General features: G+C 42.3%; 1 protein-coding gene across 4 annotated transcripts; it reads left to right on the forward strand.

The window, feature by feature from the left end:
- The first annotated feature begins 1,001 nt into the window (after nt 1-1,001).
- On the forward strand, nt 1,002-12,382 carry MTERF2 (mitochondrial transcription termination factor 2). Of its 4 annotated transcripts, none has more exons than XM_079774612.1 (2): nt 1,002-1,152; nt 5,940-12,382. In XM_079774612.1, the coding sequence occupies exon 2, from the start codon at nt 6,882-6,884 to the stop codon at nt 8,175-8,177; it is 1,296 nt and encodes a 431-aa protein (XP_079630738.1). In that variant the 5' UTR covers nt 1,002-1,152; nt 5,940-6,881; the 3' UTR covers nt 8,178-12,382. The 4 variants fall into 4 exon arrangements, 3 of the variants coding, with proteins under 3 accessions (XP_079630738.1, XP_079630739.1, XP_079630740.1); XM_079774613.1 differs by having other exon boundaries at nt 6,962-12,382; XR_013813695.1 differs by lacking the exon at nt 1,002-1,152 and having other exon boundaries at nt 3,843-8,280; nt 8,979-12,382.
- Nucleotides 12,383-12,420: the final 38 nt, after the last annotated feature.

Here is a 12,420-nt window from a genome sequence, read left to right on the forward strand (position 1 = left end):
CTGATCAACAATGCAAACTTTGATAAGCAGTTCTCGATAATCAGTTCTCAACAATTATTTGTTATTATTAAAGTTTAACATTATAAAATTAACAAAAATAATATAAAACTCATATCCTGGCTAAATAGCCACATGGCCGCCAAAAACCGTATATTCCCTTCCCGTTCTCCCGCCGTTCCCTAGCTTGTCGTGCATTCTTTCCAAAAATCGGGACTTTTTTAAAACGCCGCAGGACGCGGGACAAATTGTTAAAAATCGGGACTGTCCCGCCAAAAGCGGGACGTCTGGTCACCTTATTTTAAGGAGAAATTAACTTATTAAATTGGCATCACAAGTAGTCATTGGAATGTAAACCATTTGGCAGTTAACAGAAAAGGCAAGTACTTAGGTGAAAATGGCAGGAGGGAGGTTTTTTGTTTGTTTTTTTGGAGGGAGGTTTTTAAAGATAAATCAGACACCTCTACTGCTTGGTGGGGGACTGGAACAATGGGTCGTAGAAAAGCTCCATATGTTCCAAAGAGTTTTGGGGCTTTTGTAAATTCTTTGCCTGTTGAATTATTTTGGGAATTCTGGATGGCTCTAGCTTAAATACACAGTGGTTTCTGAGTTAAGTCTACGTTTTTCCTTACGGGTTAGTGACATTCCCCCAGGGACCAAATAACTGAAATTCCCAACTTTTATAAATCGCTGGAAAGGAAAGGGTGTGAAAATGCCAGAGGCAGTAATTTGCCTGCACCCGGCTCAGTTCCCTGGAAAGGTGATTCCCACGCCACCCCGCCCCTACCGCCCGACCCCGCCCCTGCCTGCGACCCGGCCCTCCTGCCCCGCCCCGCCCCGCCCCGCCCCGCCCCGCCTTGCGGCATCAATGGGCGTCCGGAGGGTCACGTGGCCTGCGCCGCGCTCGGATTGGCTGCGCTGGGGGCGTGAATCTGCGGGCTCACGGGTCTCCCGTGTTCTGATTGGCTGCCGATGAAGGCAGGTGACCTAGTTGGCGCCGCTGAGGGAAATTCACAAACCGCTCCAGGCCCAGGGCCTCACTCCTAATCCGCGGGTAGACTACCGGCCACCGTAACCCTCGGCCTGGTGAGGGAGGGAGGACAGAGCCGGGGGCCCGCGACCCACTGCGCCTTGCAAGGAGCCGACGCCTTCCAGGTGAGTCACGCCCTTTCTCCCCCCGCCCCGGGGGGTAGTGGCCCCCGGCCTGGCCGTGGCTGTGAGGCGGGGGTCCCGGGGCCGCCCGCCGCTCAGCTGCGCCTGCCTGGCCTGGGCGCACGCCTGGGCGCCACGGGTCGGAAGTTTCTCCGGAAAAGCGCAGGCCGCACTCGATGGGTGTGTGGCTTTCGGTCGCTCCCCCAGATTCTCTTCCTTGGGCCTTCGGTTTTCCCTGTTTTTATACCCATGGGGGCTTCTGTGAAACTCAGAAGTTCGTACGCGTTATAAAAGTAGAACTTAGTTGAGGTGACCGATTATCGAGTGGCTCGTCTATAAAAAGGATGCGTATTATAGAAGTGGACTTCACTCCTCAAAAATGTCTAGGAAACGTGAAGTTTCAGAGAATAGCTCGCGTTGTGTTTCAACATTTACCAAGAACGTTATCCTGTGTAGGGCACAGGGCTAAGGGCTGGGCTCTGTTGGGTTTGAACTCAAGGTCTGCCCTTTATTAGCTGAGCAACTTTGGACAGGTTACTTTTCCCGGTACTTTATCTGTTTTCTCATCTTTAAAATGGGTTGTAGAATGAGTTTTCTGAATACTCTGTGGTTTTTGTGATTAACTCCTTTCATCTTCACAATCACCCAGGAGGGGGTGTCCCCGTTTTCCTTATGATCAGACTGAGGCAGAGGTGAAATGACTTCCTCAAGTCACAATACAACATGACCAGGAATTAAGCCCAGGCAGCCCACAGTTTTAGCCACTAGGTTAGGTAGCTTCATGGGCTTGGTTTGTTCATTCAGTTCCAGTTGACAAACACTGATTTTATTCCTCTGTGGACCAAGTTCTTTGCTTGGTACAAAGATAAAGTAGAAGAGCATCAGACCCTGCCCTCCCAGTGCTTTGTTCATAGTTGGGCTGCAGGGTCTGAATCCTGCTTAAATTAACCCTGCTAAAATCTTTTGCAAAACAAGTATTGGTTTTTGTTTTGTTTTGTTGTTTTTGTGTGTATGTGTTTTGTTTTGTTTTTTGAAAGAGAGTCTGTGGCTCTCATCATCAGGTTCTCTCGTGGGTCTGTGATCCAGAGGTATGAAGAAACATTTTAGCAGAAGAGCTAATATTAGCATAATGCCTGACACATTGTGTGAACTTAAAATAAAGCCAAAATACTTCTGATTGAATGAATAACAAACTTACAGGAATGTAGTGATTGCTACAATAGGATCAAGGGTTGGTTGCTATGGAGGAGCACACACAAAGGTCACCTGACTAGGAATGCCTCCTAGACTCACCTGTGTCAGCCCAGCCGGTGGAGGGTAGGGAAGCAATTCGTTGGAGTATGGTGGCCAATCTCTGCCTCATGGAGGGCGAAACAGAAATAACAGGTAAACAACTGCAGCTATGACAAGTGGCACAGAGGAACCATCCATAGTTTCAAGAGAGCCTACAGTATAATGGGGACAGGAGGCTTCATCTGTTTATGACGACTCATGCTGTACTGTGTGTGGACTGGGAAGACATGCTAAGCGAAATAAGCCAGACACAACAAGACAAATGTATGATTCCACTTACATGAAGTACCAAGAACAGGCAAAGTCATAGAAACAGAAAGTAGAATAGAAATTACCCGGGGCTGAGTGGAGAAAGGAATGTGGAAATATTGTTTAATGGGTACAGAGTTTGTGCCTGGGGTGATGAAAACGTTCTGGAAGTAGTGGTAGTGGTTGTGCAACATGGTGAATTTACTTAATGCCACTGATAAAAAAGGCAAACGGCAGGGATAGTTAAAAGGCAACACAGATGGTCAACATAATTTAAGAAAAGTTCAGCCTCACTAATAATAAAATGAAGTTAAATTAGTGTTGTATTCATTTTCACATATTAAATTTATAACTGATGAGAGAATCACTCATACTGCTTGTGAGAATATAGGTTGGGATAGTTTTTCTGGGTAGTACATTAACAACTGAACTTCACACATCTCCTCTTCAGTAATTCTATTCCTAGAAGTTCATCTTAAAGGGAAAAATATGAAATGTGCAGCAAATATTTAGCATATAGCAAAAAATTACAAATAGCCCAACTGCTCAATACTAGGCAGTAAATTACAAAATTAGAGCATATTCATCCGATATATCAAGCAGTCATTTTATATATTTAGAGCACTTTTGATGCCAAGGTATATATAGTGGATTAAAGAATAAAATACATATAGGAGGGTAGGCAAAAGTAGGCTTACAGTTGTGAGTACACAAAACACAAGAGTTTATTCTTGTATTGTTATTACTAGAGGCCCAATGCACAAATTTGTGCACTGGTGGGGTCCCTCGGGGTGGCCTGCGGAGATTGGGCCCCAACTCGCGCAGCCCTGCCTGGCACCCGCCTTGGTCTGGCGCTGCCCCCTCACCTGCTCCACCATCCCACCAAGGTCCTGCTCTCATTGGGGCCCATCAGGGCTGACAGCACCTCCACTGCTGCCCGCCCACTGCCAGCGCAGTGTTGCTGACGCCCACCATGTTCCGTCCCGCCCCCTGGTGGTCAGCACACGTTATAGCAAGCGGTCGAACTCCTGGTCAAGGGGACAATTTGCATATTAGGCTTTCATTATAAAAGATTTTGTTAGTACTACAACTGTAAACCTACTTTTGCCCACCCCTGTACAATGTGTATTGATTGTGGAGGAGCCACAGCATCTGTGCTTTCCACTTTCGTAGTCAACTATGTTTGTTCATCAGAGAGAGAAAGAGCTAGAGCAAGACAGACAGCTTTAATTGCTCAGACAACTCACCTGAACACAGGATAGTTCACTCTGGAGTAAGCAGGCAGTGGGAGGCAGCCCGCTTTTCCCTTAGCCTCACTGGGCAAGAACGTCATGCTGTGGTCAATGTAGTTCTGATATTTAATGATCTGTCACTTTTTATAATGTAACTCCAGAGTAAGCCAACCACTTCATCTGGTGCTTAGCCAATCACTGGGATCTGTTCCAGGCCTGGAGGAACCCAGGGCGCAGGACTTACAGAAGATAGCATGTTGGTATTCAGTGTGGTGCCTGCTTGGGAGATTTTCAAGGAAATTTTTGAGTTTCTGCAATTTTCACTTGATAGGCTGAGCTTAGAACCTAATTGTCATGTATAAGGCAGATTTATGAATTTAAAAATTATAATAAAGGGGGCAAGAAGCATAGAATAAAACTGTACTTACATGTCAAAATATGAATAGTTTTCTATAGGTGATGGGATTATGAAAGATTTTTTCCATTTCCTTATACTTTTCAGAATTTGGCAGATTCTCTATAGTGAGACTGTATTACTTTCATAAGCAGTTATTTGCTTATAAAAGCATTTACAATACAGTTTTCACAATTTTCAGTCATTCTTTGTATAATGTACTTCTGTCTAAAATACAATTTAAAGTCACATTAGTACAAAAATTTTAGCTCCATGTTTCCTAGTAATGGCTATCATTTATTGAGCACTTATAACATACCAGGCTGTGCACAAAGTACTTGACGTGCATTTTAACCCTCGCAATATTCCTATAAGGTTTACCTGCTGTTCTACTACACAGATGATGCTATTGTTATTTTAATCTTATTGAACATTTACTGTGAGGCTATATTCTAATTACTACTTGTTTAATCTGAGGTTAAGTAACTTTCCCAAGATGATCCCATAAATTAGAGCCAGGGCAGTTGGTGAGTTTGGCTGCTGAGCCATACTCCTTCCAGCTGGTGGTACAGATGTGAGGCTCAAAGTTGTGGGATTCCTTGACAGTGGGGTGTGGGACCCCAGCCTAGATGTACCGCGTTGCTGTTAAAATCCTTGATCTCAGAAATTTAAAAAATATTATTTATATCTTGGCAATTAGAGAGTTATTTAAGGAAACTGGTATTAGGAATTATCTGAAGAAAACTCTGGTTGAACTACTAGAAGTAAAACAGAAGCTATGCCTACAATTACTTTCGACATCATAGGCACTAACTGAACTATTTTACCAAAAGTAAAACAAAATGAGAGCGGTGTTCTCTGTTATTTTTCCTTAGAAAATAGAATAATCATTTATTTGGAGTAGTTAGGACTTGAAAGTGAGGAGTCCTTGCCCTAACCAGGTTTGACTCAGTGGATAGAGCGTCGGCCTGCGGACTGAAGGGTCCCAGGTTTGGTTCTGGTCAAGAGCATGTACCTTGGTTGCGGGCAAATCCCCAGTGGAGGGCATGCAAGAGGTAGCTGATCGATGTTTCTCTCTCACCGATGTTTCTAACTCTCTATAACCTCTCCCTTACTCTCTGTAAAAAATCTATAAAAAAATATATTTTTTAAAAAGTGAAGAGTCCTTGGCATATGTGGCAAAGGCATTATTAAAGGCAGGGATTGGAAATGGCTTTTTTCCCCCAGTTTTCCTTCAAACCTAGAAATACTAAGGAAATGCTGTTAACTATCCAAATAGCAGCACTACACTTATGTGGTAGAGCCCAGACACTTCAGTCTCAGGTACCAAAAGTAAAAACAACAAACTAGGCATGTTTTCATTACCAGAAATATGAGAAAATAGTGCAAAGGCTACAATGCATCAGGCACAGTATAGCATCTCTAGGTAGCTAAAGCTGTCAAGTGTGGACAGTGGGTTAGACTGTTATAACGTACTAGTGACCCAGTGCCTGAAATTTGTTCACAATAAAAGGGAATTAGAGGAAATATTTTAATATTGCTATTTGTCCTTTCTCTATAATAGAAGTGTCAGAGATGAAAGAAAATTAGTAAAACGTATATGAAAATCTTTCTCCTGTCAGAGTCTGGGGCGCGCCACGGGAGCCAGAGTCAAGTCCCCGCCCACCCACATGTGCCTCGAAATCACGCGAGACCCAGACCCGGCCGGCCCCACCTCCATCAAGCCCCACTGGGCGGGGGTCACAGCCTCAGGTCCCCAGCCCAGTGCCATGCAGCCTCAGGTTCCTGCTGATTGTTAAGGCTCGTTATGGGAACTTGGCCTCTGCTGTGGGCGCAGCCATCTTGTGTTTCGGAATCCCTGCCTCCGCTGTGGGCGCAGCCATCTTGACCGTTACAGCGTGATGGTCAGTTTGCATATTCCTTCTTTATTAGATAAGATGGTCCCCATTCCACAGCTGACATGCCACTCCCATGGCTCCGCTGGGGCAGTCACACATCTCTCTCACTGTACCTGGCTAAGACTTATTTTAATTCTGGACTTGTAAAAAAATGTTCACATAATTCTCATAGAACAAGCATATATTTATTGACTCACTTTAAATAAAACTAATTAACTGACTTATTTGGGTAATAGTTACTCAGCAAAAATATTTTCTCTGAAATATAAAATTAGAGATTACGCCCCCCCTTCTTAATAAGTATTTGCTTCTGCTAAATATCACTTTGAAAATGTAAAATGTTAAAAACAAGAACAAACAACCTCTGTATGTATGTAAGTAAGTAATATATGTCTCCTAAAGAGAAACATATCAGAGTTGTAGGAGGGGGAAGTTGTGTCAAAATAACATCTACGGTCTGTGATTCTTTGAACTTTTTGTGGTCTTGCTACTGCTCTGTGAAAGAGAAATAACTACTTCACAAGGTTGCTGCAGAGCTCAAATGACAATGTATTTATAAAGTATAAGATGTCTACGTTGTGAAGTAGTTACTTTACAAATTATGTAAGAGGATGTATTTAATATTCCACATGCATAGTTTTTCTAATTTAAATCCATGTTATTTCCATGCTTACTGCTTACAGCTCAGGTTTGTGTTCTACAAGTCAACAACCATATGTTAAATCCTGTATTTTCTTTCTTACCAGGCACCCTGAGTACCTTCTGCGTCACTGGACCGTGGGGATTAGCTGGTGGATTTCAGGCATGCTGTGGAAGTTGCTGATGAGATCCCAGCCTTGCAGGCTGTGTTCTTTCAAAAAGATGCTATCAGCTCCCAAATACAGACCTTTTTTAGCTTGCTTCACCTATACAACTAACAATCAGTCTAACAAAGAAAATCAAAGAACAGTAGAAAAGCTCCATAAATTTTCAGTTGACATCAGGAAAATACGCAGATTAAAAGGATGGGTCCTTTTGGAGGATGAAACCTATGTTGAAGAAATTGCAAATATTTTACAACAACTAGGTGCCAATGAGACTGCGGTAGCCAGTATTTTGGAACGCTGCCCAGAAGCCATTGTCTGCAGTCCAACCGCTGTTAACTCCCAGAGAGAACTCTGGCAGTCCATCTGCAAAAATGAGGAAGAGTTAGTCAAGTTAATAGAACAGTTTCCAGAATCTTTCTTTACAGTTAAAGACCAGGAGAACCGGAAACTGAATGTTCAGTTCTTTCAAGAGTTGGGACTCAAAAATGTGGTCATTAGCAGATTTTTGACAACTGCACCTAGTATTTTTCATAATCCTGTTGAGAAGAATAAGCAAGTGATAAGGATTCTCCAAGAGAGCTATCTAAATTTAGGTAGCTCTGAGACCAACATGAAAGTTTGGTTACTAAAGTTATTAAGCCAAAACCCATTTATTTTGTTAAATTCTCCTGCAGCTATAAAGGAAACACTGGAATTTCTCCAGGAGCAAGGTTTCACAGACTCTGAAATTCTCCAACTTCTGTCCAAACTGAAAGGGTTTCTTTTTCAACTTGGCCTAAGAAGTATACAGAACAGTATTTCCTTCTCTAAAAATGCTTTTAAATGCACAGATCATGACCTGAAGCAGTTAGTTTTGAAATGCCCTGCCCTTTTATATTATTCCGTTCCCGTTTTGGAAGAGAGAATTCAGGGATTATTGAAAGAAGGAATTTCCATAGCTCAGATAAGAGAAACGCCCATGGTTCTGGAGTTAACACCGCAGATAGTGCAGTACAGGATAAGGAAACTGAATTCCTTAGGCTACAGAGTAAAGGATGGACATCTAGCAAGTCTAAATGGAACGAAAAAAGAGTTTGAGGCTAACTTTGGTAAAATCCAGGCCAAAAAAGGAAGGCCATTATTTAACCCCGTGGCACCGTTACATGTTGATGAGTAACTCACTGGCTGGTAACTGCTTCCCTCTGGCGGTGCAGAGTGAAACTGAGGAGCAAAGACACAGGATTCAGGCTGTTCGTAGGCACCAGTCATTTTACCTCTAAGTAAATATCCCCCAACTCATATGCTATATTATAAAATATAAGTTACATTTGTTTTAAATAAAAGTTACTAATTTTGATCTTAGGCTATTTTTTTAAAAAAATCTTGTATTACTCAATGGCACATTAGTGTGATATAAGTGAATCATTTCTAAGAAACTGACAAGTGTCATTTAATAAAAAATTTATTGATTTCAGAGAGAGGGAGAGGAAGAGATAGAAACATCAATGATGAGAGAGAATCATTGATCAGCTGCACACCCCCTACCGGGAATCGAGCCTGCAACCTGGGCATATGCCCTGTCTGGGAGTCAAACCATGACATCCTGGTTCATTGGTTGACGCTCAACCACCAAGCCACACTGACCAGGGAAACAAGTGTCTTTTTTTTAATTTATCTAGCACATTTCATCTGGGATGTAGACCCAGCCTTCTTCCTCCCCACCGGCTCTGAAACATCACTACTGTGGTCTGAGTTCTGTAGCTTAGTGTTAAAGTGAAACATCAATAGATTTCTAATACATTTTTTTAGGGAAAGCTGATTTTATCTCCTGGTTGGAATGAGTATCTATCAGAACCAAGTATTACTCATTCAGAAAGAACAATTAGAGCTTATGTGTATGGTCAGCTTGTTTAAAATTGACCATTTTTCTCTCTCATGAAGTGCTTTTAAGTGCATTCATTACTTTCCCCATTTACAGATGAGGAAACTGAAGCTTAGAGAGGCCGCTCAGCTGCCAAGTGACAGCCCAGATTTACTATGATCCGACTTCTTTTCAAACCTTGTGAGTAGAAAAAGGATTGCTTATGAGTTGGCATGAAAAAAGTCACCCCTCCCTGACCTGCCAAAAGAGTGAGTACCAACAAATTTAGGGATTTTTATTAAAACGTCTCTGTAAAATGCCTTCAATTTGAAATGATCTAATTCATATACATTTGAGGTACATGGAGCATTTTTAAGAACTTTCTGAAAATCCAGGTATGCCTATAAAAGGGAAAGTGTGTGATGGTTGGTACTTCAGTAGCATTTCACATTTCTATTTCTAAATCTTGCCAAGATAAACATTACCCAGATAAAGACTGGCCCACTTTCACTGTGGAGTTTGAACTTTGTAACAACCAAACAATTGATGCTGATAGTCAAACCGTCAAACCTCTGTGCACTATGTGTGCATGGCCTTTTATTAAGGAAAATATTATGAAATATGCAGGCCATGTCTTCAGCAAATGCAAGTAGCCCTCACTATCCAATTCTGTTAAGTTCCTTAGGAGAGGAAAGAAATCTATGCAGCACTGAGTGCCAGGCACACTGTGCTTTGAACACTAGGAGTTCGGTACCATTGTTTACTGGTCTACAGATGAGAAGACTCAGGCACACAGAGGGTTAGTTACTCACCCAAAGTCACATGGGGATGTTTGTTCAAGAAAAGGAATGGCAGTACAGTGGGGGCAGGTTGAGGGGCAAGGAGAGTGGTGCAGGATAAGATGAGTATTATACGTCCAGCTAAAGAGCAGAATCTCATTCTGAGTGCGATGGGAAACCCTTGGAGAAACTAGATGCTTTCAGTGGTGCTTTGTCAATGGTCTCAGTTTGAAATACATTGTATATTATGTGGTCACCTTTTAGATGTTAATTTTTGAGATGTCTACTAGATATCTGAGCAGAGATGTCAAAGAGGCAAATGCTAAAGTCCAGAATTGTGAGAAGTTAGGAATGGAGACAGACATCCAGGGGTCATCGGCATATCTATGAAATGTAAAGCTATGGCTCTCAATGAGCTTATCCAGAAACAAAGTGCAGATTTGTAGCAGTGGCTGGCCAATCCTGGAAAGGGTTCACCAGTGGAAGTCTGCCAAGAAAAGAGGGCATGGTCAGTAAGATTGAGATGCCAACTAAGATACAGACAGGTGACTAATGGATTTGGCAAACAGGAAATCATTAGTTGGCCCTATCAGGAGTGATTCTGGTGGACTGAGAAAGGTAAGAAAGCAACTGGAGCAGGTTGAAAGGCTAGATGAAGAGGAAGAAACTGCAGTTTTTTTCACGAAATTTTTCTTTAAAGAAAGCAAATACTAAGACTTGTTTACTAGTACATGCTGATGGGTATGACCCAAGAGAGATGGAGATGGAAAACTGTAGGTTTCATATCCTCGAGGAGGTGAAGGTCGGCAGACTGGATAAGCACAGATACTAGTCCTGGTCTGCGTGTGGCATCAGGTGTAGGCAGATTGATGGAGTGGGTGGCAGGAGAGGCAGGAGAGTTGCTGTCAGAGAAGGACAGCAGGATGGGAGATGGGAGTATGTACAGCAGGAGGGTTAGGAGGAGGAGGTATGGAAGTCATCTGGAGGAGTAGGAAAGTGAACATACAAGAGGGTATATAAGAAAGTTTGTCAGAATTGAGTGACCCTGTGTGCTTTGTGGCCATTAATTTAGTCTAGTCATTACAGCAGTGAAATTTAGGGGCACAGGCCTGCAAGTATGACCGCCCCACGTCCCGCGTGGTTCAGGGTTCGGGTTCAGGAGGAGGCCGCACGCAAATGAAAGAGACTAGAAAATATTAATTTGGAAATATTGGGGCCAGGCGGGAGCCCAACTCTAGGGGAAGGACTCCACCGCGCTCTGGCCTTGCTATCCCTTTTCTTCAGACTATGGGATACACCCATAGCCTTTAGGCAGGCAATTCGAATAATAGTCAATCAGCAAGGATTTACATAAAACTAAAAGGTGGAAGTTGCTTAGCTCCCTTTGTCTCAACTAGACAGTGGGTGGTTGGCTCTGACCTTTCAGAGCTTCAAGGTTGACCAGTCTTCCGGGTTCCTGGTCCACACCTCTCCGCTAGTGAAGGCAATGGGCAGCTTCCAACACAGGCCCATATAGAGAACTTGAGACACAAACACTTTTAAAAATACACTTGTAACTTACTCTAACTTGAAAAGATTAAGTTAAAATCCACATTAGCCTGTTGTCTGAAAGGTCCCGGGTTCGATTCCGGTCAAGGGCACATGCTTGGGTTTCGGGCTCGATCCCCAGTAGGGGCCTTGCAGGAGGCAGCAGGTGAATGATTCTCTCTCATCATTGATGTTTCTCTCTCTCTCTCCCCCTCTCCCTTCCTCTCTGAAATCAATAAAAATAATTTTTTTAAAAATCAATTATATTGACTTTATATTCTCTTAGCCTAAATGTTACTACATTTTCTTTTGTAAACCTTTGAATCTGCCTTTTTCCATTCTTGCATTCTTATTCGGATCTTTCTATGAATAAAATTTAAAAGAATTCAAAATCAATAACAGAGCAGGGGGAGATACTCTCACATAAAACACTAGAGTCAAATTTTTATTTCCTGTGTGAAAAAAGGACTCTAGTAACAAAATTATTTCCTTTAAGTCATTTAGTGGAATATAATTACACTAAACTCATTTCTGTGGCAAAATGTAATTAGCTGCCACAGTAAATATGGTCACCAGGAAGTTCAAGCTAGACAGCCTGGTAAATCTAACACAGGCAGCACTGAATGCCAACAGCAGAATTAAGGACTTGTTACTGATGGCTCCATTTCTGTTTCTGGACCTAAGCTGGAGAAGTAACTTCCACTAATTCAGAAATTATACAGGAAATTCAACTAACATTGAAAGACTGTTCCATATTTGTACGAAGAGAATAAAGATATACCCTCGAAGTGATTAAATCAGATAATGTGTGGACAGCACCTGGTGGGTAAGTAGATGCCCAATATATATCCATCATCTACCTTACTCCAACTGGTTCCCATCCCTTTGAGTCAGTTCTGTCCAGTGAGATGTCTGAGTTGGTTCCACAGCTACGTAGGACAGAGTGAAGTGCTCACTACTTTGTAACTTCATCAGTTCCCAAATGTCAGCGTGCATAGGAATCACCAGCAGAGGTTAAACTGCACTCCTACAGGCCCCACCCCAGAGATTCAGCAGGTTGGGGTAAAACCCAGAAATCTACATTTTTAATCTTTATTAGAGTTGTTTAAAATATATTTGCATTTCATTTATTGTGTTGGCATCAAAATATATTCAGAGATGTTTTATCTTGTTTCTTCATTAACGTCAAAAATTTTTAAACTTTCTAAACTGCTATGTAACTAAAAATTTTAAGACTACCCTGTTTTAAAATT

The sequence above is a fragment of the Cnephaeus nilssonii genome (genome assembly GCF_951640355.1).
Source record: "Cnephaeus nilssonii genome assembly, chromosome: 6".
Classification (NCBI taxonomy): Eukaryota; Metazoa; Chordata; class Mammalia; order Chiroptera; family Vespertilionidae; genus Cnephaeus; species Cnephaeus nilssonii.